Source organism: Neodiprion pinetum, chromosome 4, assembly GCF_021155775.2.
Source record: "Neodiprion pinetum isolate iyNeoPine1 chromosome 4, iyNeoPine1.2, whole genome shotgun sequence".
Lineage (NCBI taxonomy): Eukaryota > Metazoa > Arthropoda > Insecta > Hymenoptera > Diprionidae > Neodiprion > Neodiprion pinetum.
In genome coordinates, this window is record NC_060235.2 from 23,763,060 (window position 1) to 23,790,973 (window position 27,914).

Consider the following 27,914-nt stretch of genomic DNA (forward strand, 5'->3'; position numbering starts at 1 on the left):
CAGATGCGAAAAAGAATGGACTAAGTTATCAACAATTTTTTCTATCATTTGGTTTAGCGGGATCGTCAAGAAATCACTTAACCCTAAACTTAACATGTAAAATAATTAGGTACAGATTTTACGTACTAAGTCAACGCTTTATTTCAAAATATATCATTATTATCAGAAGTCTGTTTTAAGCGATCTAAGTAAAGTTCCTTTATGGTTCAGCAGAGTGTTTAACCGTCGAACTATCTTCTTGCAGAAGGTCACCCCATCACTACAGCGTGGATTGTGCCGGAGCACACAAGGGTCTCTTCGTTGGTATCCTGATACTCGTACTGACGATCATCTCGCTGATCCTATTCTTCGTTCTAATATCACGGCCCGAACTTGTGAGTCTTGCCGTGACGGAAGTGAACGTCTGCGAGTTGACCCTCTACGGGATGTCGACGATGGCCACTTTGGTCGGGATGTTTCAAATGCGGAAGCTGCGCTACGACGGCGGGCGAAACCTCGAATTGGACAACATCCTGCTCGTTGCGGCTCAAACGGGGATGTTTATTTACTCGACGTTCACCATAATCGGGGGTCACTTCACCATCGAAAAGCACACGGTGTTGGTCCTTATCACAGCGCTGGCGAGCGTCGTCCAGACTACGTGCCAGACCATCTTCATCCTTGACGCCTCGAGGCGATCGGTCGCAACTCCGGGCCAGATACGGCGGAAACCGGGCCGAGAAATCGTTACTTTTCTCCTGGTAACAAACCTCGCGATGTGGGCGATAAACACCCTGGAAAAATCCCGTGCCGAGTCCCATCCTGTTCAGCTCAATTTCTACGGTTTGTGGGCCTGGACCATCATCACTCACGTCTCTATGCCGCTGGCTATCTTTTATCGATTCCACAGTACCGTCTGCCTCTGCGAGGTGTGGAAAAGGGCTTACAAAGTGAAGCCGACTTACATGTGACCTAGGGACACTCAGGGTGCTGCAAGCACGTTCGCCAAGCGCCCTAAAAATCTCCCCATCAATCTCGACGCCATTGCTGAAAACGATGCGGCGTATTTTATCTAAGAGCCGAATGCCGGAGTTCCCTGTAGTTGAGAAGGAACCCTTTAACGAGTCTAGACTTCTCTCGAAAAATTGCACTACTTGTTTCTTTGGTTTTTACTGTTGTGTGTTATGTCGTTCGTTTCGACGTACCCACGTGACTCACCAGTTGACAACCGAAATGCGGCACCAATCTACACCGTTAAATGATTCCTGTTTTTCACCGCGTTCGTAAGCGAAAGCACCACACATGAGTCCTGAATAATGTTACGACAAAACTTTTTAATCCAAACACACAGAATGTACCCGTTCGATTATACCATCCAAAAATTCTCTCGTGAACTTCCGTCTTCCATTGTGGTACAAACTAAAAAACCTTCACAATCTTTAAAATAATAATTCAAAAATATTGCACAAATATGCCAGCCTATTGAAAGCCAGAAATTATAATCGTTTAATACAAATATCGTGCTATATATACATAGGCATAACTGATCCAATTTTCCCGTTCGCGTTATGTTTATCATTATCATGTGAAAACGGCACTTGGTGTCATTGGACAATAAAAGGTATTCACCTTAAAATCATCAACAATTATTCGAATTCAGTTTCAATCATACTCATGCAACTCTTGAGTATACCTTGTCCCGGAGACGTGTACAATGTTTTCGTAGTCTGCAGAGGTAGATAGACTAGTTTTCGAAGCACGGACCGAACGGAACGTAAAATTTGTTCACGTCCACTTTTTGAATCCACATGTAAAAATTGAAATAGGCGAAGGGAATAAAAATTACAAGTAAAGTAACCATAGTACAATAGTCCGTAATCATTCATATCATATACAATATACGATGTAGTACCTACCTTGTAATCAAAATTCGTATCACTGTCCGCGAAGGGGATCAACTTGAGATATAAATAAAATGAAATGAATTTAAATTTTATGAATGAATAATACTCAAATTTTATGCTCAAATAAAACATATGTTAGAGACACAACGCTATTATATATATAGAGAGAGAGATTTGCCGTTAGCTACACATGTAAGTGTCTCCTTACGCGTACTTGCGTAAAAAATAATAGTATTATATACCGATAAACAATAGTTTAAGAATTTAAGTAAGGACAATAGAAATAATATATCTATACTAGCTTAGCGACGGTTGCAATGAATTATGTGTAATAGGAGTTATCCGTTTGATTTCAGTCACACTTTAAAGAGTCACGGTACCGCCAAACCATCGTAATCTAGAAACACTTGTTTCAATTTAGCTATTTATTTAAACAAAAATTCATAGTTCCAAGTACCTACATTTTGGATACGAATTTGAAGAATAAAACGGAACTACTCGGAATTGATGGTAATTTCATTGGGAAAAAGTATAGGTGTCAAATTAAAAAAAGAAACGACTATTTATCATCATCATTATTATTAAAAATATTATCATCATCATTTTTCCTATTTTCGTTTATTCGGATATTTTCGTTTTTCAAATAAGTCTTTGTTCGTGACATATTTTAAGTCGGGAATTTTTGAGAAACCGTAACTTTAAAAATTTGGAAATTACAGAACTCCGGGTAGAGGCTTCTGTTTATTGAAACCGCAGTAGAATATCGTTTAATGATTTTTCAACCAATTGACTCCAAAACGCGGCTGATTTCGAATGGATTACCCTAATAACGAACGTACGATAAAATTGATACCGGTCAATAGATCCGTGGCAACGTTCATACATATATAAAATGTAAAATATCTCATTGATAATAAGCTTAAGATTTTTGTAAATACGGCGAGAACAGAAGAAAGGAATAAGAAACTCTAAATGTTTAGAATAGTCGTGTCGACCATGTTTCTATATCTACGATATGTTACGATACGTTAATATTGTGTTGTTCTATTATAATATTTATTGTATTATTATTACACGATCCATACCATATAGCTGCATTCTACCTCTGCGCAATCATATCGCACTGTATTTGGAAAGCCTCGCATACCGTGTCAATGATTGGAATCAAATTGACCATGTACACTGTTGGTAGACGTTTCTTTTTTGACTTGTCTTTATTCTATACTTAGAGCGTCTGTCACAGCCTTCGGATAGGCTTAAAAGTATTTGAAAACACAGTTTGCTGTACTGTGTAAAAGTTAATCCAGACAGCGCTATAATATATAGAGCAAGAATCGTAGATAGACGTACAAGGTGTTCGACGTAGGTGGTCCTAGGTCATACCAATCTTTTTTTTTTTTTTTTTTTTTTTTTTTAATCAGAGAGGCAATTTCGCAGTTCCTCATGATCAGATGAAACATCGTTAACTGTACATGGCAACTGATTTCTAAAGTCACTATCCGTAGAATTATTTCGATGGTAAACTCACTTGTGGTCTCCCTAACAAAAAAAAAAAAAAAAAATTAAACATGTCTGGGTTTGTCCGTTTCGAAAGAAGTACACCTATTAGTGGATACTTTGATTTTTCAAACGTCTTGACGCAGTGCATTGTTAAGTGAAAAAAAATGTCGCAGGAAAGGAATATTTTTTGTTTGTGTGGAATGTTGCATTGTATTTTATTTCTTCTATTATTCTGGTTCTCGGTAACATGTTACTGCGGTTTTGAGAGGTAAATAATGTTCGGGGAGCTTAAAGTGTTGAACAAATTATATTAAATTGCTTTTTTATTTCCTTTTTTTTTTAAATAATATACAGCAATACTAATCAAAAATCATGAATGCTTGACGCAAGCCATATTATTTTTATTCGGTCAACAAACAGTCTAATTTATAATGGAAATTAGATTTTTTAAATATTCTTTTGGTTTTTGCAACCTCAGTTTCGTAACCACTAGCAACACCAGGACTATATTCGTGGAACAATCTGTACCTAGGAACGAATGCGATTAAGGGTCGATGATTAATTAATAGTGTCTGGCAACCTGGTAAACTCAAAAATTTTGAACAATCTTAACTTTTAACTCAAATCTAAAACAAAGATCCGTTTTCACGCTTTTAAAAAGGTCTATAAAAATGTCGAAAATGACTCAGAAGCTTTTTGATGCGCAGATAGAGCAAAATACTGGCCGTCGAAATAAAATTTTTTACCAAGTTCAAACCCCTTAAAGAGAAAAAGTAAATACAAAATCAGTCATTTTTAAATGTAATCAATTATTTATCCTCCGAAGTATTTTGATAACATCTTCACCACAACGTAACAGCTATTTTAAACACAGACTAAAAAAATGAAAAGTACCTGATAGTGTTGAAGGCATTATTAACAAAGTCTATTTATCAGTCAATAATGCCTCAAAAATAAACTGAATAGAAAAAAGAGTGTCAACTCAGATCTCTCCCTCACCATATCACAGTAAGCGATTACATCGAACTCTCCTTGTATAATTATGTACAAATAATTGAACAACTAATGAATGTACTAATAACATTAGAGGGTTCAAATCTGGTGGACAATCTTTTATTTTGATGACTAATCAAAGCAAAAACGCTTCTGGGACATTTTTGACCTGTAGACCGACCGTAGTAGCGTAGTTCGCATTTACGAGCATGCCAGTGGTCAATGATTTCAATCATAGCAAATATGATCTAGGTATAATATAATTTCACACTAACTAAAGAATACCAAGTTTTTTTAACATTAGATTTGATCTATGCACCGTACAACCTACGACGAAACTTCATCGTCTATAATTGGAGAAAAACAATGTTCAAACGCTTTCAAATTTTCAATTACATCTCGTTGAAATGAAATTTGGTCGGTAAGAAGGGCCCAAAAAAAAAAAAAAATGTATTTCTTCGACAAGTTGACCACAAACCGCGTTTGATGCCGCAGCAGCAAAGCAAAGCTTTCGCTCGAAAAATCCGAAACCTTCAGGAAATTTTGAAATGCCAGATCACTATAAGTACCGTGAAATCAATCAAACAAATATATTTGAATTAAAGTACAAATTATGCCTCAATTACGATCTTTGAATTATATATACTTACAGCTTTGATCACGTTTTCCGATAAATTTTAATCGCTTTCATAATTGTAGTTATAAATTGAAAAATTATGAAGATGGGTATTATTCTTGCCGACAGTAACGATCGTCGCAAGAAATTTTACGCATAGACTAAAGACAAAAATGTATAACTACCTAACCTATTGCTATATAACTCTAGCCCTTACTTATTGTAAAGAAATAAGTGAATTAAGGGATTCCTAAAATACGGCACGATTAGACCCTCATTCGGCACGGATAACTACGTCGAATTCACGCCGCATGAATATAATATCGATCGCCATGAATTGTACGAATGACGAGTAATATCTCTATGCTATAATTTTCTATGTCACATACTGTAGTTCCTATGCGTACGCAATGTTTGTACTCTTATACTCTTTGTACACTATTTGTACCTTGCGACGCAATACACTCAGTCGTCCGCAATAACATCGTGATCGTATTCCAATACCCCATGTCTTTATAGCTGTGACTCGCCATTGTTATGCGGTTACTCGATGTAACTAGCAATAACATCTTAACAATCACCTGAAAAGAAGCACGCAAATAACGCAACGTTAAAATTGCGAACTAGCGTCAAAAGACGGGAGAAATCAATTTCACGTTCTTCTTGTCCAAACTTCAAGCGTTGTTAAAGTGAAACTTTTGTTTACGAAGAGACACGCTATCAATTCGACCGACGTTATACGGACCACTTACATTTATAAACACTCGCGTGACTCGAGCTCGCAGTTACTGCTAATTGCAAGGATTTAACTCTGCGTGTATCTACGTGATCTTACAGGAACAACTCGAGTCTACAAACGTTTCATCTTCTATACTGCAATGGTTTCGTTCTCATCCCTCAAATGGTATTAAAGCTTTCGACAACTGATTGTCAGGAAAGTAGTCGCCGAGGCCATGATCTTCGATCACAAAGTGACTAATCATCGCTTAAGATTTGTAAGTTTTTAACTCAGTTATTATCTATGCCTTGTCATTAACTCAGCGAAAAGCCGCTTACGGTTTATACGAATTTTTTTTAACGAAAATTGACAACAATTTTTTGAGAAAACCCCGATTTGCAAATCAGTTTCTCTGAAATGGTAAATACAGTCAAAAGTGACATACATGTCTCGCAATAAAAAGGCCAAAACAGTCAACATTCGTCACGGCGTCATAAAGTGTTCAAATCGCATATTCTCGTTCGACTGTTTTGTGACGATTCAAATAATTGTAAATAAATTTTTGTACAAGTAGTGTCGCTATCACATGACACCCCAAGTGAAATTAGAATCACGGCACATTTGTAAGAGTCGGCATGTAGTTAACTGGATGGATCAAAATATAAATTGTCTTTATCCGAGGGACTTTGGCTTGAGGTTGAAATCACTGACAAGAAAATCGAATCTAATCTAATACCGATGATCGATGATTATCTCGATCTACAAGGAATCGGTCCTGACATATACAACGCATACATCACGAACTGATCAGAGCGTGCAGTACGGTCGATAGTTGATTAAATTGTTGTTGAAAAAGCAACCGCTCAGCTAACCGCATTCACTTATTTAAGCATCGCCGATCCTTGAAAGACGCGAATATAGTTTAATAGCTCAAGCGTCACGCCGCATATTTTAATCTTCTTGCAATGATTGAGTGACCGATATACGTGTAACGTAAGCAATCGCAGAAAGTTCGAAGTTGGGAATTAATTGGTAAAGAAAAAGAGCTGTTAGACCTCCGGGGACACCGTGCCAGCGGAGACGGTGACCTACATACCTCGAATCGTTCCCAACTTCGCTCTGGTGGGGCTTCTGCGATCAACCAACGGAAAGGTGGTTTCATAAAGACCCCAGCTATCGCGTATGTAATTACGTTTGGTAACTCGTTGGCCGTCAAAGCCGTCCTCCGGGTGTTCTAGAGGCCAGGGCCACCCGGAGACTGACCCCCAAATTTAATCCAATCCCTCTCAAATTTGTATACTCAAACATTGAACGTGCCCCAAATCTTCACAGAATAAACACAAACTTATCGCCAAGGGGTGCCTCGTTACTGTTACGATTTATTTCAATTTAGTTAAAATGATGTGCAACTAAAACGTTTGTAATTTGAAAAAAAAAAAACAAAACAAAAACGCCAAGTACCACAGTTATGTTATAATGCAAAACTTGTAGACAATCTCTGCCGTGAAACTGTAAAAATCGTATTGAAGCCAGAATCAGTTTTTGTTGGAAAACTAAGTGTACATCCTCTTAGTTTGCTGTTCGCCAGTATATTATTATCTACTCCTGCTATTAGAATTCAATCCAGCACTGAAAGCGATGAACTCCCGAGCCATCCAAATCCATACCCGCAACCCAAGGCGTCAATTGGGCAAACAAGAAGTAGACTTTTTTCATCAATTTGCATTAACTCTGACCTTTAATATCTCCGAAACTGTTTTACCAATGATTGACCAGAAATTCTACTCAGTTTTCAAACTACCAGCATGAATACACGTTGAAGTCATATTTGAAGGTCTTGATTTTTTTCAGAATTGTAGTAACAATTCTGTACGTATCCATTAATCATCCCGCAAATCTTGAATCTGAATGCGACTGATGGTGGGAACGCGTTAGAAAACAGACTTGACTTCCTTGCTCCTGGTATATTTTTGGCAGAGTCATATCCTGGAGAATGCCTGCTACAGCTGGCGATATGTCGACCGGTTAGTGTGTTCCTTTACCCGTGACGGGTGCAAGACTAATCATGGTAAGAAAAATACAAATTACTGTATAAAAACAAATTTAATCGTTTTCACAGCTACATACACATATACTGAACTATCTTTTTCACAAGACAATTACTGTAGCTGAATTTAAAATAAACAGAAGGCTGGTCCATCGATGTATTCTCATTTCGGTCTTTATCTGACCGTTTTGACAATTTTTAATACTCCAATACGCAGTAGCAATGACTTTCGAATAAATCTGTCATGATAATTTCTTCGAGGATAATGAAACAGTGCTGGGTTATCGACATCCTTCGATTTATTAATCCTGTTACTATAAATTATGAGCAACTGTTCGGAATGCTTCCATATCGTGGCCTCGACCATAATAGACAAGAACTGGCACATTTCCGTCCCTCAGTGTGAAACTTCTCTCATTTGCAACGCTCTCAGAGACAACTTACCACCAGAAAATGATCTTGAAGCTAGAATTACGTCGTTGGTCATCTGAATACGAACATGAAAGGCTATGCACACCGTTATCATTAGCTATAGTTCAGAGTAACATATAATATCTTTCATTCGCCGCACAGTGACCGCAAATCGATTTTAGCCGGCCAAAATTCTCAACTTCATTTCATGATCATATTCACGATAAAATGTTCAAAATATATTTTCGGAAGTTCTTTGACAGAATTCACTTTTAAATTGTCGAGATTATTCTCATGATAAAATATCTATAACCTCGACATAAACGTAGAGTATATGGAATATGAATATTTGAAGAAGTTGAGAATTTTGGCCGGCTAAAATCGATATGCGACCACTGTGCGCCGTTCCCACGATACAGAAGAACTCGTGGGTGAATGTCAAACTACGCTTCGAACGTATAATCTGTAATCCCTCACAAAATAATTACTACACTGACACTTCAGTTGCTGCATAAAAAATATCACATTACGTATCTATTCTGCAAAAGAAAGATATTTTAACATCTATCTACTACTATCCATTGCAGAAATAGTCAGTTTTTTGAATCTGATAAAGATATATTGGTCATACAGACAGGTCAAAACACAAATGTACCCGAAACACGAAATTGACAAAACGAAAGTTCAAAAATTCTGACTGAAATTAATTGATTGTTACATCTGACTAAAAGATGCTTCCAATTTTCCTGTAATACAAGCGGTACAATAACGTATTTTCTCTGATGTTCGTGAAAAGATGTGTTTGCAGTTAAAATTCAGTGTATAACAAAGGGCACTTTACCTACTTGCATGTAGCTAAGAGAGCTTCCATAAGTTACGTAAGGCGAAAGTTCAAATGACATAACACTTTCCATCAATGCTCCCCTTTTTTCAAAAAAAAATTAAAGTTAATTATATTAATAAAAGATGAAATGTATTGTTCAACGAAAAAATATCGTTACGTAACGACGATATTAAGACCTTCTCTCCCTCCACGTAACAAAGCGTAACGAATTCCTTGACCCCCCACGACCGCGTTACGTAATTTATGGAAGCTCCCTATCCTAATCACCTATATACTAATTTCAGTCACATTGTCCGATTCTTTGTTACAATACTTTTTTCACGTTCCACCATAAGTTATCATTCTTAATTGGCAACTTGAAACTATTGTATCAAAATAATCAACCTAACATTTAGTGAATTCTCCATTGAATTATTAACTTTTACCGTTTGAAGAAATTTGCTCTCTGAAACCAATGCAGGATGATCAGAGTTTGGCGACCTCGGTTTAGAACCTTGACGATGCGTTATATAATAGAGTTGCACCCTAGCAATATGAATTCTGTATGGGATTATTTTTTGTAGTAACGTCGCGCACAGTAATTGTTAAGTGTGGAGGGGGCCTCAGAGTCGTCGCCTGAGTGTCTAGTGGCTGATTGCAGCTTTACTCTTTGTGGATTCTCTTCCATCGAAAATCTCATCCCGAGGGTTACGCGTTGCACGGAGTCGAGGGCGAACGAATAGAGTTTCCAGCGTCGTGTTTAACGAACCGTTTTACCCACACTGCAGACGCTATGACCCTTTGAATTTTACCCACCGTTGCAGTGTACGTACTTTAGAAGAGCAAATCAATACTCATGATATAATAACGCCAATCGGATGATCGATAACGTCGATCAACTAAATGATCCGATGATCAATTAAGTCATCCCCCAAAGTCGAAATTCTAGTACCTAGAAGGTTTGTATCTTGGCTGAGTGTCGGTAAAATATCGGTAAAAAAATCTGTGTCCAGAACAAGCCTTGATTATGTACCAGAGCTGCTTGATCAACTCTCCCATAGATATTCTACCTTAATATTAAATTTCAATAAACCATAATTATTATACTTCAGTTTCAAATAAGCATTATGATGTCGAAGGAAACATGTACATGTACTAACTTCCAAATTGTCTTACAGAAAAAAAAAAAAAAAAAAATCTTCAAAGAAACGCAACAAAATTTTAATAATATCGTTAAAAAATAATTTTTATTTCACACAAATTTCTGCCGCAGAAAGGTGATCCAACGAAGCTGGACCGATGTTGCCGGAAGAAATAAAAAAAGTGTAAAACTACGGAGTCTGTAACGGCAAGCATATAGTCGAAAAGTCCAATGCTCTGATCGAAATGCCAGCGGGTCTGACTCATTCATCGGTGTGGTAACGATCTACGACCATTAGTCAACTTGTAGTTTCAAGTAATTAGTTCGCGTGTGCTCCGGTAATTGTAAAGTAAATCTACCGTACGATCTTCCATATCCCAACGGCGCTGTCCAGGCTTTCGGCAAATTGAACGAATCTAATCACAGTGCGTACCTAGAATGTAAGCTGACGGTGAATTCGAGACCTAACAAGCTCATTCGCCGCGCCTTTTATACGGATACCATAATCGTTCATCATAGGAAAAGTAACGCCGGATTAGACGCGGTTAAAAAACCGCGGGTATTCCCACTTGTAGAAAAAAAAATCGGGACGAGCGTCTGCAAAAGCGAAGGGATAGAACGTTGAACGCGTTCGCGAGCCGTTCAAACCCGTCACGACTAAGGGTGAAAATTTCTCACCACCCCCGCGGGAACGGAGGAGCGATTGTGCCCCGTATTGATCGAGGTACCCTCCGCGTTGCACGGGGCGACTGGTGGTGGCTGTGTCATGGCGTAGCTGCCACCCCCGTAATTCACCCTCACGGCTTGTGTACGTATCGTACGTATATAAATTAAGGCACAGACACCGGGGCGCCACAACGCGACGCGCACAGAGCGCAGGGGAGCGCTGAAGGAAGGTTTGGCGGTCACTCGCGCACATGCGTCGAGCCGTTGTTTACATCGGGACGTGAACCCGCCGCGTTGCCGCGCGTTTTAAGCCGCGGGTTACGCACCCCTTCGCATATAAAATAAAAATTGTCAACCCGTCTACCGGCCGCGAGGAAGAAGCTAAAACGAGAGGAGAAGAGGACAGGAACGGAGAGCCGGAGAAACGGAGCGAGGAAGGTACTCGCGTCACCTTGCCCCAGGGTTCAGCGTTGGACCCAACCGACAACCGACGCCTTCGACGTCGCTTTGCGCCCGAGTAAGTACCGATAACATGGATCTGAATAATGTCTCGACAATTTTGAGAGCCGTGGTGTACGGAGATAACGGCAATCAGCGGGTGGATCGATCGTATTAGCATCTGAAGAGTTGAGGCAGATTTGCGCGCGAAAAGAGGTAAAGAGGGAAGAGGGTCGGGGCGGAAGTCACGTGGGCGAGTCCAGAGTCAAGGATGAGATCTTGGAGGGTAAGATCCGCCCCAGAAAAAGAAGGAATTGGAAATGCGTCGGGCTGGTGTGTCCTGACTCGTTCAAAATAGTGGATTGATACTCGTTGCAGCCAGGGCATACTTCCGAGTGTAGTATTTTTGGGTTGGTTTTATGCCCTTGCGAGCAGATCTCATGCAATTCGTTATCAATAAGGAGTAATTCTGCGCAACGGATTCAAAGTTCTTCTATGAGTTTGTACAGAGCATTTTATGCCTTGTTCATTCGTATGTTGTATTAGGGTGGCAGGGACTATATCGATTTCATTAGCACGAAGGAAGTGTCAGATGATTGTACAACAAACATTTTGTCACATTGCACGGTATGTCTGAAGAATTTTAGTACATTCAATGCCGAACCAATCAGAATGCGTCGGTGACGCATATTTTTCACAGGTCTACTGACATACCCATTTGCACTGTGTCTATACTTCATTCAATGCTGGTGAACAAATGAACCCAAACTACCCAACAACATCCCAAGAATAACAACCCGACAACGAATGAATCGGTTTGCTTTGGGGCGTTATCGCGATCGGCGCGCAAAGATGCAGCGATCGCGTTTAAAGTGTAGGTTAAAAAATAAGCCAAGGTCCTGCGGTGAATAAGTAAAAGTGAACCAGATCCGATTTATTTATCGTCAACGACGATGTGCCTCTCTCGGCCCGTTCGCTAGTCCGTGGCATTGAACTACAGCTCGCGTGGGGCGTCGTTGGCTCTGCAGGGTTGCCAGGGTGACGCGAAATACGAGGATCCATGCGCTCGCAGCAGCTTCGCGCCATCCATTGGAAACCCAAACGGTACGATACCCACACTTCGACCTGGGCTCCTATCAGCTACGGTGAACGGTGCATGCACTTCACGCGATTCGCATCGCCGTTTACACCTGCGTCTTGTACCTTGGATATCCGTGTGCACATCGTACCTACCAAAGCGCGGATGGTGCTACTGTAACGTTTCGTTGGGGGGCAGAGTGAAGGGACGGCCAGACCGGACCGCTGACACTGTATGAGAATCGCGTTCATAAAGCGATGCCGTTTATTCACTCGCTAGTTTTAGTCTTTTCGCCCGCGCTTCAACATCGCCGTTCGTTATACCGGTTAAACCGTGTTACTTGGAGTACTGTGCGTCGTTTATGTAGTGGACGTAGAGATCGGAAGCGAGACATCGTTTTTGGAGCCAAATGTTCGAACGTTTGAGCCCCGATCGTTGATAGACACTGCAGGACGTTCGGGATCTCGATGGGCTATTGATATTTGGTCAATTCATTTTTAATCCAAGTCCTGGGTATACGTGATGTTTGCAGTGAAACAACGATGAAGGAATAAGGAGGAATAACCGTGATTGCACGGGAATTTTATAGAAAATTTCAGCACATATCCACCGACGGTCGAAAATCACGAGAAACGCGATGGACCGTTTATTTGCGATAACTAACACTTAACTAACAGCCGGAAGCCTGAGTATCATTGACAAGCCCGTTCTATCTGTCTTACCTTCCGTGGAATTGACAAAATATACGCATGATACAAAGCGATCTGATCTAATTTCTTCGTGACAATCACAGAGACACCAGCGCTTGTGATCTACGGGTTATTCGGATGACAATAATTTGATGGGCACTTCTTACGTAAACATGGAGGTAAGCAATCAGGTATAATTTCACACCTTTAAAGTAAATCCAATGAGGGTAGCTCAAAGGAGACATTGTTTCTTCAATTCGACAATAATTGACTTGGATTGTTTGTATGGTGGTATTAATTTTTCTAATTTTAATGTTGGAATTATTCTACTCAAACTGCTTGTCAGACAGATGGATTAACAACCAAAGAATCTATTGCTTTTTACGAAACCCTGTTTCCTGAGTTGTTGAATACGATTTTTAGGTTTACGTAGTATAATGTTAGAATTCAACAAACGGTATAAATATTTATAAACTCAAACACCATAAAATCCGGAAGGATATATCATGACACACTAAAGATGCTACAAGTGTCATGGCCGACTGCCATATCTTATATTTACCGAGCAAAACGTTTCTTCGTGATACACTACATTGACTATTACAGCTTACTTTTAAGACTTGTAGGTTATATGACTTCAAGTCACGTGAATTGACACGAAGTTGAATTGAAGTTATTTGAAGTCATATGGAGATCCTACAGGTCTTAAAAGTGACTCCACGTGAAATCGCCGCACTTCTAGTGATTTTGCGCGCTTCGAGTAACTTCACGAAGTCGAAAGACTTCAATCGAAATTCAAATTACTTCCCCCGACTTTATGCGAATAAGTGACTTGGTCTCAAACGTACAATTTTTGCAACCAGAAAAGCATATACGCTCACGCGAGTTCGTGTAATTTATAAAAGCCGCTCCACCTCGAAAATTTTCAATTCACCGTAAATTGTAACAGGATAAGAACCAGCTCTTTCACCGTAACCTGCCACAGATCGTAAAAAAATGCGCTTATGTTTCGGATCACCTATTTCGACCGAACCAGCCAATTTCACCACATACGAAGCGATCCGCCCGGGCATGAATTACCCCGCATCGTTTTCGTCTGGTTAAATCTTCGAATAATTCTGATCCTGAGACAAACCTAATTGTGGCTTACGACAGCGCTTGAACCTCGTTTTCTTTCTCTGCACATCGACCCCGCGCTACGCCCTGGATCTCGAGGATAATTCTGACCCGAAGTGACGCACGTCGCACCGTCAGTTTTCAGGGGCCATACACCGATGGTAAAACGCGCGGGTCGATGATGGAGGAACGCCGACGCGAACGGCGACGCCGGCGCCGGGACGCTCACAGGTGGTCGCCACGCAGTCTGGTCTTCGAGCCCCTGTCGTGCAGCTCGATTGCCGAGGTCTCTGACCGACTGCGCATCGATTCCACCAACTTCCGGCATCCGTGTTGTGATTTCGTGATTGTGTTTATCCCATGAATTTTGTGGCCGCGTTTGTGCAGGTCATCTGACGAGTACCCCACCTCGGCTCGTTTTCGGAACATCTTCTTCGCCTCGTTCCTCTCCCGAGGATTAAGAATAAATCTTCCGTAAGAACGTAACCCCTGCTTTTCTTCCATTCCTCTTCGTGTGAACTGTAAAATACGACGCAAATCTGTGTGAATATATCGATATCAAAACACCCCAGCTGTTGAACGCTGTTAATTAGGCACAGAGATCTCAATCCCTCGATGTGGAGTATAGCTCGGGTATCTCGTGCATATAATCCAGAATTTTTTTTCGCCGAACTGACGGTACAAAGTTGCTTCTGGGGTTTCTTAAAAATAATTTTTGTTATCGTTGTTTATTTATACGCAATTGCACAGCTGTGTTACAACGGATGTTTCATATTAGTCATATTTTCAAGTTTACATTGCGTATCTGGAAAGTCTGGATCTAAGATAGTACATATCGCTCATTTACCTAAATTTGGCATGAAAGATTGCTGAAGAAACTTTCTCTACACAGTTCAAATTTTTAGAAACGTAAAATGACTGTTTTTTTTTTTTTGCACCGAGTATGTATTCTACATCATTGCTGCAACTTATAAAAATTTGTTAAAATATTTTTTATAGGATAATATTTACAGCTACTGAAATTTTCATGAAATGGAAGTGGGCGATCACCGCTGGAATGAATTAAAATAATTCATAATTCTAGATTATAAATTTGAATAACTTGAATTCAAACCAAACAATCAGTTCAAGTTCCCCTTGATGAAATAGGATGTGGGCGTGCTCAAGATAACATTTCTATAGAATGATCTGCAGGTCAGAGACTAGCATTTCTTTATAATTTGATTTATCAGTTACATAAATGTACTCGCTTTCGTTATATTTAATCTGCCTCGATTGAAAAAAGGTATACCATTACTTGCAATCAAGAGAGTTACGACTAATCTTTGAAAAGGTACAAAAAATTCCAAAATAATGTCGCTAGATCATAAGAATCTGACTGACTGATAAAAAACCGTTAGAAAACAGATAAATCAATTTTCGTGGCAGAATATGACTTTCAATCACAATCAAGTTCCATGATGTACAATTATACGAGGAGTCTGAAACTTCTTTTTTATTCAATAAATATAGTATTTCTATCAGCAATATTGCACCTCAATTAATTGCAATTAATTTTTGTGGATTTAGTTGGATTATCCTTTGCGTTATGTCGATACGCTATGTTAAGTTATATTATTACAATAATATAATAATTGAATATTCAAGCAGTTCCTACTTCTTGCAAGTTTATTTCTCGATGGAAATATTGCTCCAACATCTCCAAAACTCAACATCGTTATACAATTGATACTTCAAAAGTATTTTAATTTGGATAGCATTATGCAATACAGACGTCGTGCAATCGTTTGCAATTTCGCACATTAACAACGGATTGTAAAACCTCCGGTGTTAAACTTTAAAAAAGTACCGTTGAAAAACGAAAGCTCAATCATCTCACGATCTCTGTAAGCTATAATTTATAAAACATTTTTTGCATTGTTTACCAAGTTATACCATACAGCTACTTTAAAAAATTGAGCTTAGTTGAAAATCGATTTATCTCTTAATCAAAATTAATTTCAAATCGAAAGAGTTTTTGGTGACATAAGTTATATCGTGATGATTTTTCCACACCAATGGCCTAATTCATGCTTTCGACACACTATTCTACATCGTTTTGAATGTGGGATTTTGAAAATAAAAAATTGTGCGAGCAATGGTGATTGTTGGTGACGCACACCCCGCCTATAGACAAAAAACAACAGGTGAAACTAGTGCTTTATGACCTATAATTTCGTAATCGGCCGTTGCCACACACCATTATTGCCCCATGCGATTATTAAGTTATAATCCGACGTTTAACGCGATGTCAACCTGAGAACGTGTAAAAAATTAAGAAGTGTACTCGATAGCACTACAGTTTGGACGAACATTACTTGAAACCATATGTAATAACAGAGAGGTATGGCAAGGCGAGGGGGTGAACGATCGCTATAGATCAGCTAGATATTAGCAAAGGGACAGAATGTATTATAATACTGCGACGTGTGTGTGATTGGATCCAAGTACGCTAATCTCACGCACACTGCGGCGAGTGGTCAACAAGACATTACAGTCCAAAGTTCTCAAAATTCCCGTCAGAGGGAGCGAGACGAAAATTTGGAGAAGAATCCAAAATCGGATCAGTATTAGTCGAAACTCGGAAGAGATAACACGTGAGTCTTTGTTGACAGTAGCTCGTTATGTGTGCGAGAGTGATTCAGTGAACTGTGTGAACGTGGGGCTATCAACTCGACGAATCGAGGCTCATAACAATCGATTTTATTATTAAATGACGTTGGATCGTGTTCCTAATGTACTTGTGATCGAGTAATTATATGCGAAAACATAAATGGGTAGAGCCGGTTGGGCATTCTCGCGCTGGCCTTCCCGGGGCCTCATAATTGAGGGTTGGACCTGGGGTGGTTGACACGTTGGGAAACCAACGTGGTTATTACAGTCCGCGGATCAAGAACACTTGAAAATAAATAACGAATCACACAAAATTGGCATAGCCGCGTGAGCTGGCCTTGCCGGGGTAGCTAAGCCAAGTCGGTTGAAGTCTTTTAAAGTCCTGAAGTCAAGGGTACGCCAAACTTCTAGAGGCGTTACTTCTTCGTTGGTGGAATTACTTTTGCCAGTACTGTTTTTCGTCGTTTTTCGGGCGACATGTTTTGAGTGGGGTATTTCGGGTTTAAGTGCGGGTTGAGATTTAAGCACTTCAATTCCTTGCCACCCATAGAGGTCATGGAGTACTTGCACTACATTGAGAACTTCGAAGTGCCTTGACTTCCGTGTATTTGAAGGTAAACAGATCAATTCGTTTTTACGTTGTATTCCTCTCAAGACTAATTATTTTTGTATAAGATGAAAGCTGCAGGTAAAAATTGCTTCCAGATTTCGTGAGAATATTGATACAAAATTTTTGAAATATTACCATGAAGTGTCCTCCTCGATATTGTAAAACTTTTGTAAATCATTACGTAAAATCTGATTCTCGCAAGATATTGCCGTGTTATTAATCGAAATGGGAGACACACTTTAATTGAATTTACTTACGTACATGTAAATGCATGTAATTCAACCGGACCCATTGTTAAAACCATTAGTTGTTCGGGTTATGCGAAAATAGGCTATGGCCTTGTACGCTCTTAACACGAAAAAAAACGTGCTCAAAATATTCTGCATGATCGCCTGCATGCTCAACCCTATTTTATGGTTGATTTGAGCCGAAGCATGGCACTCTTCCACTACTTTCATGGTTGAGATGACATTTTTTCAACCTTGTTCGAATAGCATACCCATGGTTGCGAAAAGGTTTATCGCCTTCTCCTCTTGTTCCGCAAGTGTGATGTCAAGAGACGCCTTTGTTGCCCCAGCTGATTTGATGGAGAGTAGCTTTACCGTATACCGCAGAAATTAGAACGAGCTGTTCATCATCATCAGTTTAGTATCATCGAGAAGTCCCTCCAGGAAATAAACCGCGTCGTCTGGACGTGTCCAGTGTTTGCTGTGTAAATACATCACAGGTACCTTTTGCTGTGAGTGACGTCGATATACACAGGAAGGAAAGTTATTTCCGGTATAGTCCTTTGAAATCGACAATGGCTCTGCAGTTTCGCATTCCCTCGTACATCTGTGTGGCTGTCCGGAGTTGATTCTAGTTAAGAGAAAATTTAAGTGAATAAGCCAAATGATAAATCACTTCATTTCACGCTAAATGGATCAGCGTCGATCCTCTTATACTTTCATAAGAATTCAAAATAAAATCATCTCGCAAGTTTTTCTGAAAAATAAACATTCGGCGTGACAGTGAAATTCGTAGATTATCGCGGGACGTTTAACAATTTTTAAGTTATGCCTGCCGATATGTTTAAGTTTGCTCAAAATGACCATATTCTTCGGATTCACATGGTTCTCAAACATTTTCTCAATTGTTGTGAAATTTCACTGAATTCTGAATTTCACAATTCTCAGATTTTTTAACACTGTTTTCCGAAATTTAGACAAAAGTTAGAAGATAGATCTCACCAAAGATGGTCTAAATCGTCATGGTAAAAGCTACTGCTAACTAGTTAACGTGCTTACAATAATAATAACAGTAGTGATAATTATATCTAATCCGACTCAGACAACCCAAACGTTGAAGTTGTCAAAAAGATGTATAAAAGATGTCTTATACGCCATTTTCTGACATCTGTAAAAGGCCCCAAGAATATCTTTGAAGCGTCAAAAAATGGCGCATAAGACATCATTTAGACGTCTTTTTGACGACTTTAAGTTTTGTTCCTAATTTATGCTCTCCGTCATTATGCAACCATCATTATGCGTCTGAAGCCATCTTAAGATGTTCAATGGAAGTTCCCGCATTTACACGCGGGGCGTGTAAAGCTGCAGAAATCCTTGCTCAGGTGTAACCAAAGCGAGTTCAAGCCTCAGCTTTTGCCGATTCGGCGCCTGAACAACGTAACAGGTGTTTGAATTCTTGCGAGTCGCGGCTCAGTTCCTCATTTTCACGCGTGCGGATTTCAACTCTGATTCCATCGTTCTGTACAGTTTAGCACGCTACCGCCACAGAGCAAGGTATAACAGGAGGCGACGCTCGGACGCCATATTTATCATTTTTTTTTTTCCATAAAAATAATACAACAATACATAAAAATAAATCTTAATGTGTTGTAAAAAGAACTAGCGCTACATTTTAATTTAACGTATCTAAATACCTTAAAAAATCATTATTACTTGAGAAGGGGAGAGGAAATGAAAAGTTATATTTCGCAGGCCTGTGTTAACAATATCATGCAGAAAACAACGGACTTGATACATTCAAATAAGCAGCAAACCCAAAGCTTCTAAATGCAAATTTATCTTCTGGGCGACGTCACTTTTATGACGTAGGGTGCGACTGAGCCAAGTAGACAAACTTAATAATTATGGCGAAAGAGGTACGACTGTGAAATGCGATACAAGAAATGAAAACACGCGTAGCATGTACGTCCTGGCTAATGAGAATCGGTATTTATCATTGTTCCAGAATCAGGGCGGAAAAGTGGATCCAGGGAGATGCAACGGTGCCCGTATCTTCATGAGATGAAGGAGAGACTACTCTCTCAGCCTACGCCTGCAGACAGCCTGGACATGGAGAGACTGGACGGCGGGACCCCCGTCAAAGAGCCGAAACACCACAACGAGTACGCAGCGCACATAAACCCCGGGGTAATTCCTGACCCTCCGGAAATGCCGCCAGATTCTCTCATCGGTACCGTTGTCAAGGTGACCCAGCTCTTCCCCGACTAACCAATCTGCACCGTCGTTTCGCCAAATTACGATTTTTATCTAATTTCAAACTTCGAATGACATTTTAAACCCCGAAGCTATGTAGCAGCTTTAATGAAATTTAACAACGCCACAGCCATGAAGTACGTAAACCTATTTGTCGAGACATGCTCGATCTCCGATACCGGCATAAATTTGATAGGAAGGTTGGGTTTCAGCCAGGAACTTATTGTCCGTCCGCATGCTCGCTATCGAGGAGGGAATCGTGGCTGTGCTACATATGTGTAGGAATACCTTGCCACCAACTGATCAAAAACTCACGGGATTTTCACAGTAGGGCATGACTGTAATATACAGACAAAGTTTATTCGGTAGAGATTTTTATTTTGTTACTATAAAAATAGAAATGCAGGTATACACAGGGTGAAAGTCAAGAGACTTTAATTTTAAAAGGATGCTATAGTCAGTCTGACGACTGATTGTAAGCGAAATGTTACTTATTTCGACAATTATCAGAGCCCGCGCGTAACTATCGCGTAAAAAATGTTACAGTTAAGGTAGTTCCGTATGCGATGCTTACCGAAAAGAAATATCCAACTATTTGTTCCATACAAAAATACTTATTTCTGCATTGTTTATGCGTAAAACAAATATTGTTTACAAACGTATTTTATGTTCCGCATTGCTCGTGGAATTGCTTTTGATGTGACTTTTTCGAGTCCACGGTACACATAGCTTCTGATATAGTCGAAATATGTGGCATTTTCCTCGGTCAATAAGGGCTGCGACTGACTGCAGCATTCTCTTGAAACCAGACCGTAGCGCGTAGGTTTCATGTGGTTTCACACAAGGGATAATGGCATTGAATTTCCATTTGATCCAGGATTCATATATTCGTCATGTTAGGTGTTTCTCCGGTTTTTTTTTTTTTTTTTTTTTTCTGCAAGCAAAACACTGACATTTGAGCAACATTTCTTGATAGAGCAAATTAGTAACTGATTACTATTACTTTTAGGAATCACACTAATTTCACCAACAGGCTTGTCCTTATGTATAGAATAAAGTAAAAGAAATGTAGTAGCTGAAATGTTAAATGTGAAAAAGACCACTAGAATATAGGTAATAACACAATACCGTAAATTTTATCATATGGAAAAGTATTGGATTTACGATCATTACGCTTTCGAGCTTCGTGCTTAATTCTATTTCAACGCCAATTGTAGAGTTATACGCTCTACTCATCTGCGATGCGTTCCATTCCGAACAACTAGCTATTTTTCGGGAAATAGTTCTCCTCATATGTCCATTATTCGCGGATTATACTACTTTACGCATTTCCGCACTACGACGAAACTTCCAATCGGACGACGTTTGATTATAGATAGATTATATTTCATAGCTGTACATAGAAAATAACATAGTATTGAATGTAATAGACTACATTCATACGGTGGTAAAAAATATACATTCGTACGTTAAGGATGTGTGATAATAATTTTTATAACAGCGTGCGGAAAGTAAGCTTTTTTTTTATCGTAATTCCCGTGCGTAACGGGAGTATTTCACAGGCATTGAAAAGTGGTCTTACAAAACAGATTTCAAAAATGTTCTATTTTTTTAAAAATTGAAAGGATAGTTTGAAAGTCTAAAAAAAAATTTTGTTAAAGTCTTATGCAAAAGTAGGCTATATAGTACCACGAGATAAATCGTACCACTCTATAGAAAATAATAGGGTAAGAAATGTATTTCATATAGGTTAGTACAATTTATGCGATGGTACGATATAGTTTACTTTCCCCTAAGCAGTATATAAAAATTAAAGTGAATAAATTATTCATGTAACCAGGGGATTCGTATGAATACAAGAAGAGACGTATTTTCCCGAGGGGGTATTCGTTCATAGATCGGGTGACAAGCAATTGCAATGATTTCCCTGCTTTCATGCGACTTTAAAGTGGTACTGCTGTCCAAAGTGGTTTGTGATTTCAAAAAGTGAATGACCCCTTCTATTTTCCTATGTGGACGACAGCCGTGGACTTAATTTGTTCGTAAAAACGAGCGTGAAAAATTGTTTTGATTGGCCGTATTTTCGTCTGTCACAGTTAAACGCTGACGGATACGGATCCCACACTTCACCAGCACACGCGAGGCAACCTTTGGTTCCCCAAGTGTCGCACACACCACCTGCATGCTTAACTCCAACTCACACGCCAGCCAGCGGAGTACTGCCGAAAAATGCCAAGTAAGTAGCACCTTTTATTATAAGGTTGATCAATATCACTGTGAGACGAAGTTTCGATCATCAAACGATCACTCTTTCCTAAGGCCAAGGGAAAGCTACATATCTAGACACGGAGTTTGTGAGTACGTATAACGAAATGCGAATGATTTTTACAATGTTCTAAGCAATTTACCACAACCAAGTTCGTCATTTTGACAGCGACAAATAATTTGAAAAACTATGGCGGTCTGAAAGTTTCTGAAACTTGGCAGAAATTTGTGCTAATGAAAAAAATAAGCAGCTTCGTTTTTTGGTCACCTGAAGCAGGCTCTTTCATTTTGAAGAGAGAAATCTATGAACGCGTGATTTACTCTCATAGACTCGGGTTCGTCATACGTCAGGAATAGATGTAATTTGACTTGTCGATTGCATATTTCGTCGGAATCCTTATTAATCCTTCGATCAAAATTAAATTAATTAATTTTGTACAATCGAAATTCCAATTGAATTGACTGCTGATAATAATAACCGGTTCGTTATGCGTCAGAAACATAAAATCAATAACCCATTATCTTGGCAAATTCGAAGCCGACTGGTTGATACCCCTACAATAACAAAACATGCCGTTCATTAGAGAACAATACACGTTTCTTCGACGGCAAGCTTACCCAACCGTTATATTTTGAAATGTATGATAAAGTAGACTGCCTACGCTGCCTCTGATTTACCTTGTCTTTGCGATTATTCAATCGAAGCTTGCGTATAATTAATTATCGGGACTGAGGATGAATTTGCGTGCAATATACACCAGCTTTCAACAAACATGTATATTTAAGCCCTTCTCTCGAAAAACAACTATATCTATACTAACATACTAATATAATATAATTTTTATAATAATATTTCAACTTTCCATAGTGATGTTGCTTTTTTTCTCGTTCTTGTCAGCCGTACCTTCGCCTACATAATAAAAATGATATATCGTTGAAATATTTTTCGGAAACAGTGTTTATTCTTACATTAAATTCGTTATTAGATTATGAAAATAACATCAATAACAACACTAGCTAGATAGCTGAAGATGTATGGAATGTCAAGATGAATATTCTTTAAAAAAAACCACTCAAGTCGACTTTAGTTGGTTTCGAGAGAACGGCTTAATTGGCATAAATATTTTCACAAAAATATACCATTGTTTTGTATTTATATACAAAAGTTCGTGAAGTTAACATGATTTTATCGATATGTCAATTCAAAACAGAATATTATGGAATGGTTAAATCAACCGAAGTAGGGACCGCAAAGTAGATATTTTCTTTCTAGATAGTTACAAGGGCTTTTCACTACGCCAAATTTAATACGAAACAAAAATAAACGAGAAAATTGGTGATATAGAAAATTAGTGCATCAAAAATTGCCGATTAATACTTTGTTCGGATGTATAAACGGACAGTGCAACTTCTCTAAAGAATTTTCGCCGGGCAATAAAATCTGGTAACAATTTTTGTAGCTTTAAAAAAGCGAACAGTAATTTCAGCCCTATCCATCCACATATTTTTTATGATGTGAAATATTTCCTCGGTGCTCGTCGTACCTACTCATACATTTATTAATGGTTTTGTTTTAACTAACTCGCATCAATTTGGGTCTTTAAGAAGTGCCATAAGGTTGAAACAATGGATAAATCCACGGTTCAGCATTAGGATCTATTGAATAAACATTTGATACATTTTTTGTAGCTTCATTACGAATAATAAAGTAAACGTCTGGATTTTTTCCAGTTGCCGTCGGTGAAAAAATAGCAACTTCGTTAAATGTCTGAAATTTGTAACGTCGACGATCTAATCCTTCTTCTGAATTAAGAGTTAAAAGCTTTGAAATGGCAGTTCACTCAACGTGACCAATTCGCTACTCCAGACCCCCTGTAAGGTTAATAAAGCCTGAATTGAATTAAGCGTCGTATATTTTTTAGAATAATATCTAATATTTTCTTAGTCGTTAGGTGAAAATCATTTTCTCGATTATATTTGCCTAAAATTTCAACTTAACATCAGTATAAATTATATTCAAACGTTTACAACCTCTCGTGCACAGTTTTTTGCGTCAATATTCAAATCTGATATATCACCTTCTGACATTTTCGAGCATAAGACAGTTTCAATCGCTTATTGCAGGTTACTTTCTTCAACTTTATTCGCGAAGTATTCCACATTTTGCGATGGTTGTATGTGTCATGCTCAATCAATCCAAGCGTTGATATTCGTCAGGGTATAAAGAATTAAATTCAGGTTACCATTCATTGTCAGCTTATCCTTAGATGTGTTTGCATAGTGAAGAAATACATTTATTAAAAAATTTGTATGTAGATCTCGTCATTAAGCGCGCGACATACCTATAGGTATACGCGACGAAGCAATTTCTGCTTTCCCTCGCGATCGTTTATTTGGATGTCGACACGTAATCAAATCCGTTACATGGTTCGCGTTCGTTGAACAGGAAATCCGTAGTCCATTATCTCCTTGCCAAGCCCAGATGAGGCCTGCACGTAAAACGCCTGCTTTACAAAGTTTGGACGACGGAATCTCTTGTCTAAATTGAAGTAGCGGTAGTGTTTCAGTCTTCGTCTCAAAGCAAGCGGACACGTGGAATCAGCCCTTCGTTCGAGCGGATCAGATACATAACCGATAACGTATAGGTATAAAGAAATTACGACTTTGGGAATGAAGTCGCGGGAAGAAAGATTTAGTATTTTTAAGCAGCAATAAAAATATGTATGAAACAGAAAATATAAAAATAATCTGAAACCAGGTTATCGAGAGAATTTTCGCAAAATTTTTATGATATTGTTCAAGAATCGAAAGTAAGCTTTGATATTTTTGAAAACAAGCCAATTATATCGGGTGAAGATTAGTTGGAAAATCAATTATATGAAACCTATTGAGACAGGCTGGTATCGCACAGTTCAAGGCATGAATTAGTTAACAGAATAATAAGATGCATTCATAAACTAATCCGACATAATTGACGTACTGATTTTTTTCCTCTATCGCTTTAACCAAGCTCGTAATTAAGGTATAAGTACGTTGAAAGCGTTACGCATTGTGTGACGTTTATTGACTAAATTGGTCTTCTGTGTTATGATTATACTTGAGGTGGAAAATATTACGATAACATCGCTTCTTCGATATGTCAAAGATCATTTCTCATCCTTAACGATTCGGTTTCACGGATATTTATGAAAACGTACGCAGCAACTTGCTGAGAAAACGATTAATTACTCCAATGATGACTATTTCATCAAAGATCCAGAATCTTGAAGTTTTAACCATTAGCATAGTTCTAATGCAAAAATAAATATCCTCCAAAAACCTTTACGACAAAAGGTTGGACGAATTATTAAAACGTTCCCAAATACCTACACAGCGGTAAATTGATCATTTTAAAAAACGTTTCACTCAATTTGACTCTGCAATTCCATAGAAATTTCGAAAATTTACGCCTACAATACATAAAAAACGTACAGTAATGCTCAAAAGTGACGTTAAATAATTTCTCAATCTTCAATAATCCATGAAACGTGTGTAAAGATAAATTCTGCGAAAAACCGGGGGAAAATTGTGTTTTGTGATGTGCGTTTAATGAGATCCGCAATGAGCTGCTCGGTAATATCAGTGCTCGAAGCGACGTGCTGCAACCGGGGATCTAGAACCAGGTCAATTTGCGTTCTTACCAGTTCGCTTGGAGATTCCAGGACGCGTCTGCGACCAGCAATCCCCTGAACTATTTCATCGAAAGCGTGCTAGTTCGCAAAACACCACATCCGCGGCAGCACGTCCGATTGTTCCTCCAAAATCAATACCGTAGCTGGTAGAAGATGCACATTAGTTGAATTTGGAAGAATAGTTTTTCGTCAGCTAATTCTTTTTTCCAAATCTCTGTGACGCTGGCATGCGTAGGTTCTGAAGATAAATCGATGCTCCTAAAATGCTTCGCGGCTGGAGAACGGCACTGGGTGATGTGCAAAATACTTCGTTTTCCAATTGCTTTTTGTCAGCTCTGGACAATGTGACATGCAGACCCGAAACCGTGATGAAAACTATCAGACTTCGCTCCGAATTTACCCCACATACTTTCCTTAATTCCGATCTCGTCCAAGTAGAGCGGAGAATGCGATGAATAGTCGGTCAGTGTACCAGGATCCAGTCGCAATATGACTATAAATGGAATCACAGCTCGCATGCTGATTTATTCCGTAGAGACATTGACGGCACCTCGCAACCAGCTAGAATAGCTCGGAATAATCTTACTTCTTCTGTAAATGTTCCCAATAAATGTGACCCCGTTTCAATAATTTCAGAAATAATCTGTGGTATGGAAATGGATGTGGTGGATAATTCTGATTTACCTAGGGTTAGACAAGGGCCGCATGAATTTAGAATGGAATTGAATTTTTAATTTAGCACAAGTAATGAGAATGAGTAAATGATATTAGAATTATGGAAAGAAAACCGATACTTTTCTGTATAGCATTTCCTATATACCGTCAAGTGGACTATTTTTCACCAGTTCGAAGAAAATTCTTAAGTAGAAAAAAATATTAACAATCGGCATTCTACGTAGCAAGTATTATTTTGATGACTCGATTTTTTCTATTCATTTGTTGAAAATAATTTTGAGAAACGCTTCAAGTAGAGAAACTTCTAGTACGTGAATACATTTATTTGAATACCGATCATAATTCAGTGAAATGAAAAATATTTAGAATCTCAAATCCTAATGATTCTAAACTCCACGAACAAATATGAATCATATTTACGACGATGTACAAAGTAATTGGATCTTAATTGTTGGGATGGTAGCTCGGCACGTTTTTATGATGAAAGATAAAAAAAAAAAAATACACAATTTAAAATTCTTCGCACAACGTACACCTTCAGTGCGGACACTGTAGGAACGGCTACGCAGATAAAGGAAAACTCTAAATTTATCTCTAATGTTGCATCGCAAAGTAATGTAAGATGGAAAAATGCATAGTAAAAAAGAACCGAATGAATGATGCTCCGTAGAGACTTTTACCTATCATAGATAGAGATCCGAAATTCACTGTTTTGACTGACCTCATAATCACAAGAGGAATAATAAGAGAGAGTCAAGGAAGTAAAGAGTCAAAAACAGTGGTAATGATTTTGACGTTGTCGCTTCCTACATAGTTAGAACGAAACTCACTCTAGTACGCTTACCCCACACTCGTTTGACACACTCCAGCAATTTGTTTCCAACTAAAAGCTAGCTGCACCAGATTTTTCAATTCAACTCCGAAATCTCCACCTCTGTAACCAAACGATCGACTTAACCGTGGTGAACGGAAGCTTGAGAGCGGAGAGGGTGGTACTCCATTTTCAGAAGAGGAAGGTCAGTGACCTGGGTGGTGGCGGTATCGAGCGGGTCAGTGGGTCGCGGAACAACCACTATACATCCAACTACCACCACTCCACGCCCTGGCCGCAGCATCCTCGCGGAGTAACCGTGTCAGTAACGGCGGTCCGACGAACGGTGCCCCGAGTTAAAGGGTTTCCAGGTAAAAGAAGGAGGAGGAACAAGAGTCTCGTCGACCTTGAGCTGACCGGTGAACGACTAACGAGGACGAAACCCACTGTCCCGGACCTACTCGACAGGACAGGTCAAGGCTGGAAACGCAGGAGACTGCAACCGAGCAACCCCCGTCATCCCTCCTTGTCAAATCGCCAAGTATGCTCGACTGGTTAACGCTCCAAGGAAGATCATCGGAGACCATCCCTTATAGGACGGCTTGCTCCTAACGCCGCTGAAATGTTTCCT

General features: G+C 39.0%; 3 protein-coding genes across 10 annotated transcripts in view; 2 read left to right on the plus strand and 1 right to left on the minus strand.

The window, feature by feature from the left end:
- LOC124216126 (proton channel OtopLc) overlaps positions 1-5,474 on the plus strand; it is a 28,077-nt gene extending 22,603 nt beyond the window's left edge. For all 3 annotated transcript variants that reach the window (XM_046620281.2, XM_069135626.1, XM_046620283.2), the window contains one exon: positions 245-5,474. In XM_046620281.2, the coding sequence (XP_046476237.1) occupies positions 245-950 (706 nt within the window). In that variant the 3' untranslated portion in view covers positions 951-5,474. The remainder of the gene's footprint in view (positions 1-244) is intronic.
- The window catches only part of LOC124216137 (Mitochondrial amidoxime reducing component), a 57,419-nt gene extending 39,440 nt beyond the window's left edge, over positions 1-17,979 (minus strand). Inside the window, exon 1 of the mRNA XM_069135627.1 lies at positions 17,881-17,979. Coding sequence (XP_068991728.1) covers positions 17,881-17,884 — 4 coding nt within the window. The 5' untranslated portion in view covers positions 17,885-17,979. The remainder of the gene's footprint in view (positions 1-17,880) is intronic.
- Positions 11,010-27,914, plus strand: part of OtopLa (Otopetrin-like a) — a 32,450-nt gene continuing 15,545 nt past the window's right edge. For 2 of the 6 annotated variants that reach the window (XM_046619735.2, XM_046619736.2), the window contains exons 1-3: positions 12,509-13,182; positions 19,614-19,852; positions 21,958-22,097. In XM_046619735.2, coding sequence (XP_046475691.1) covers positions 19,643-19,852; positions 21,958-22,097 — 350 coding nt within the window. In that variant the 5' untranslated portion in view covers positions 12,509-13,182; positions 19,614-19,642. Of the gene's footprint in view, positions 11,316-12,508; positions 13,183-14,390; positions 14,594-19,613; positions 19,853-21,957; positions 22,098-27,914 lie in introns of those variants that run through there. The other 4 variants (XM_046619733.2, XM_046619732.2, XM_046619737.2 and 1 more) reach the window with 4 other exon arrangements.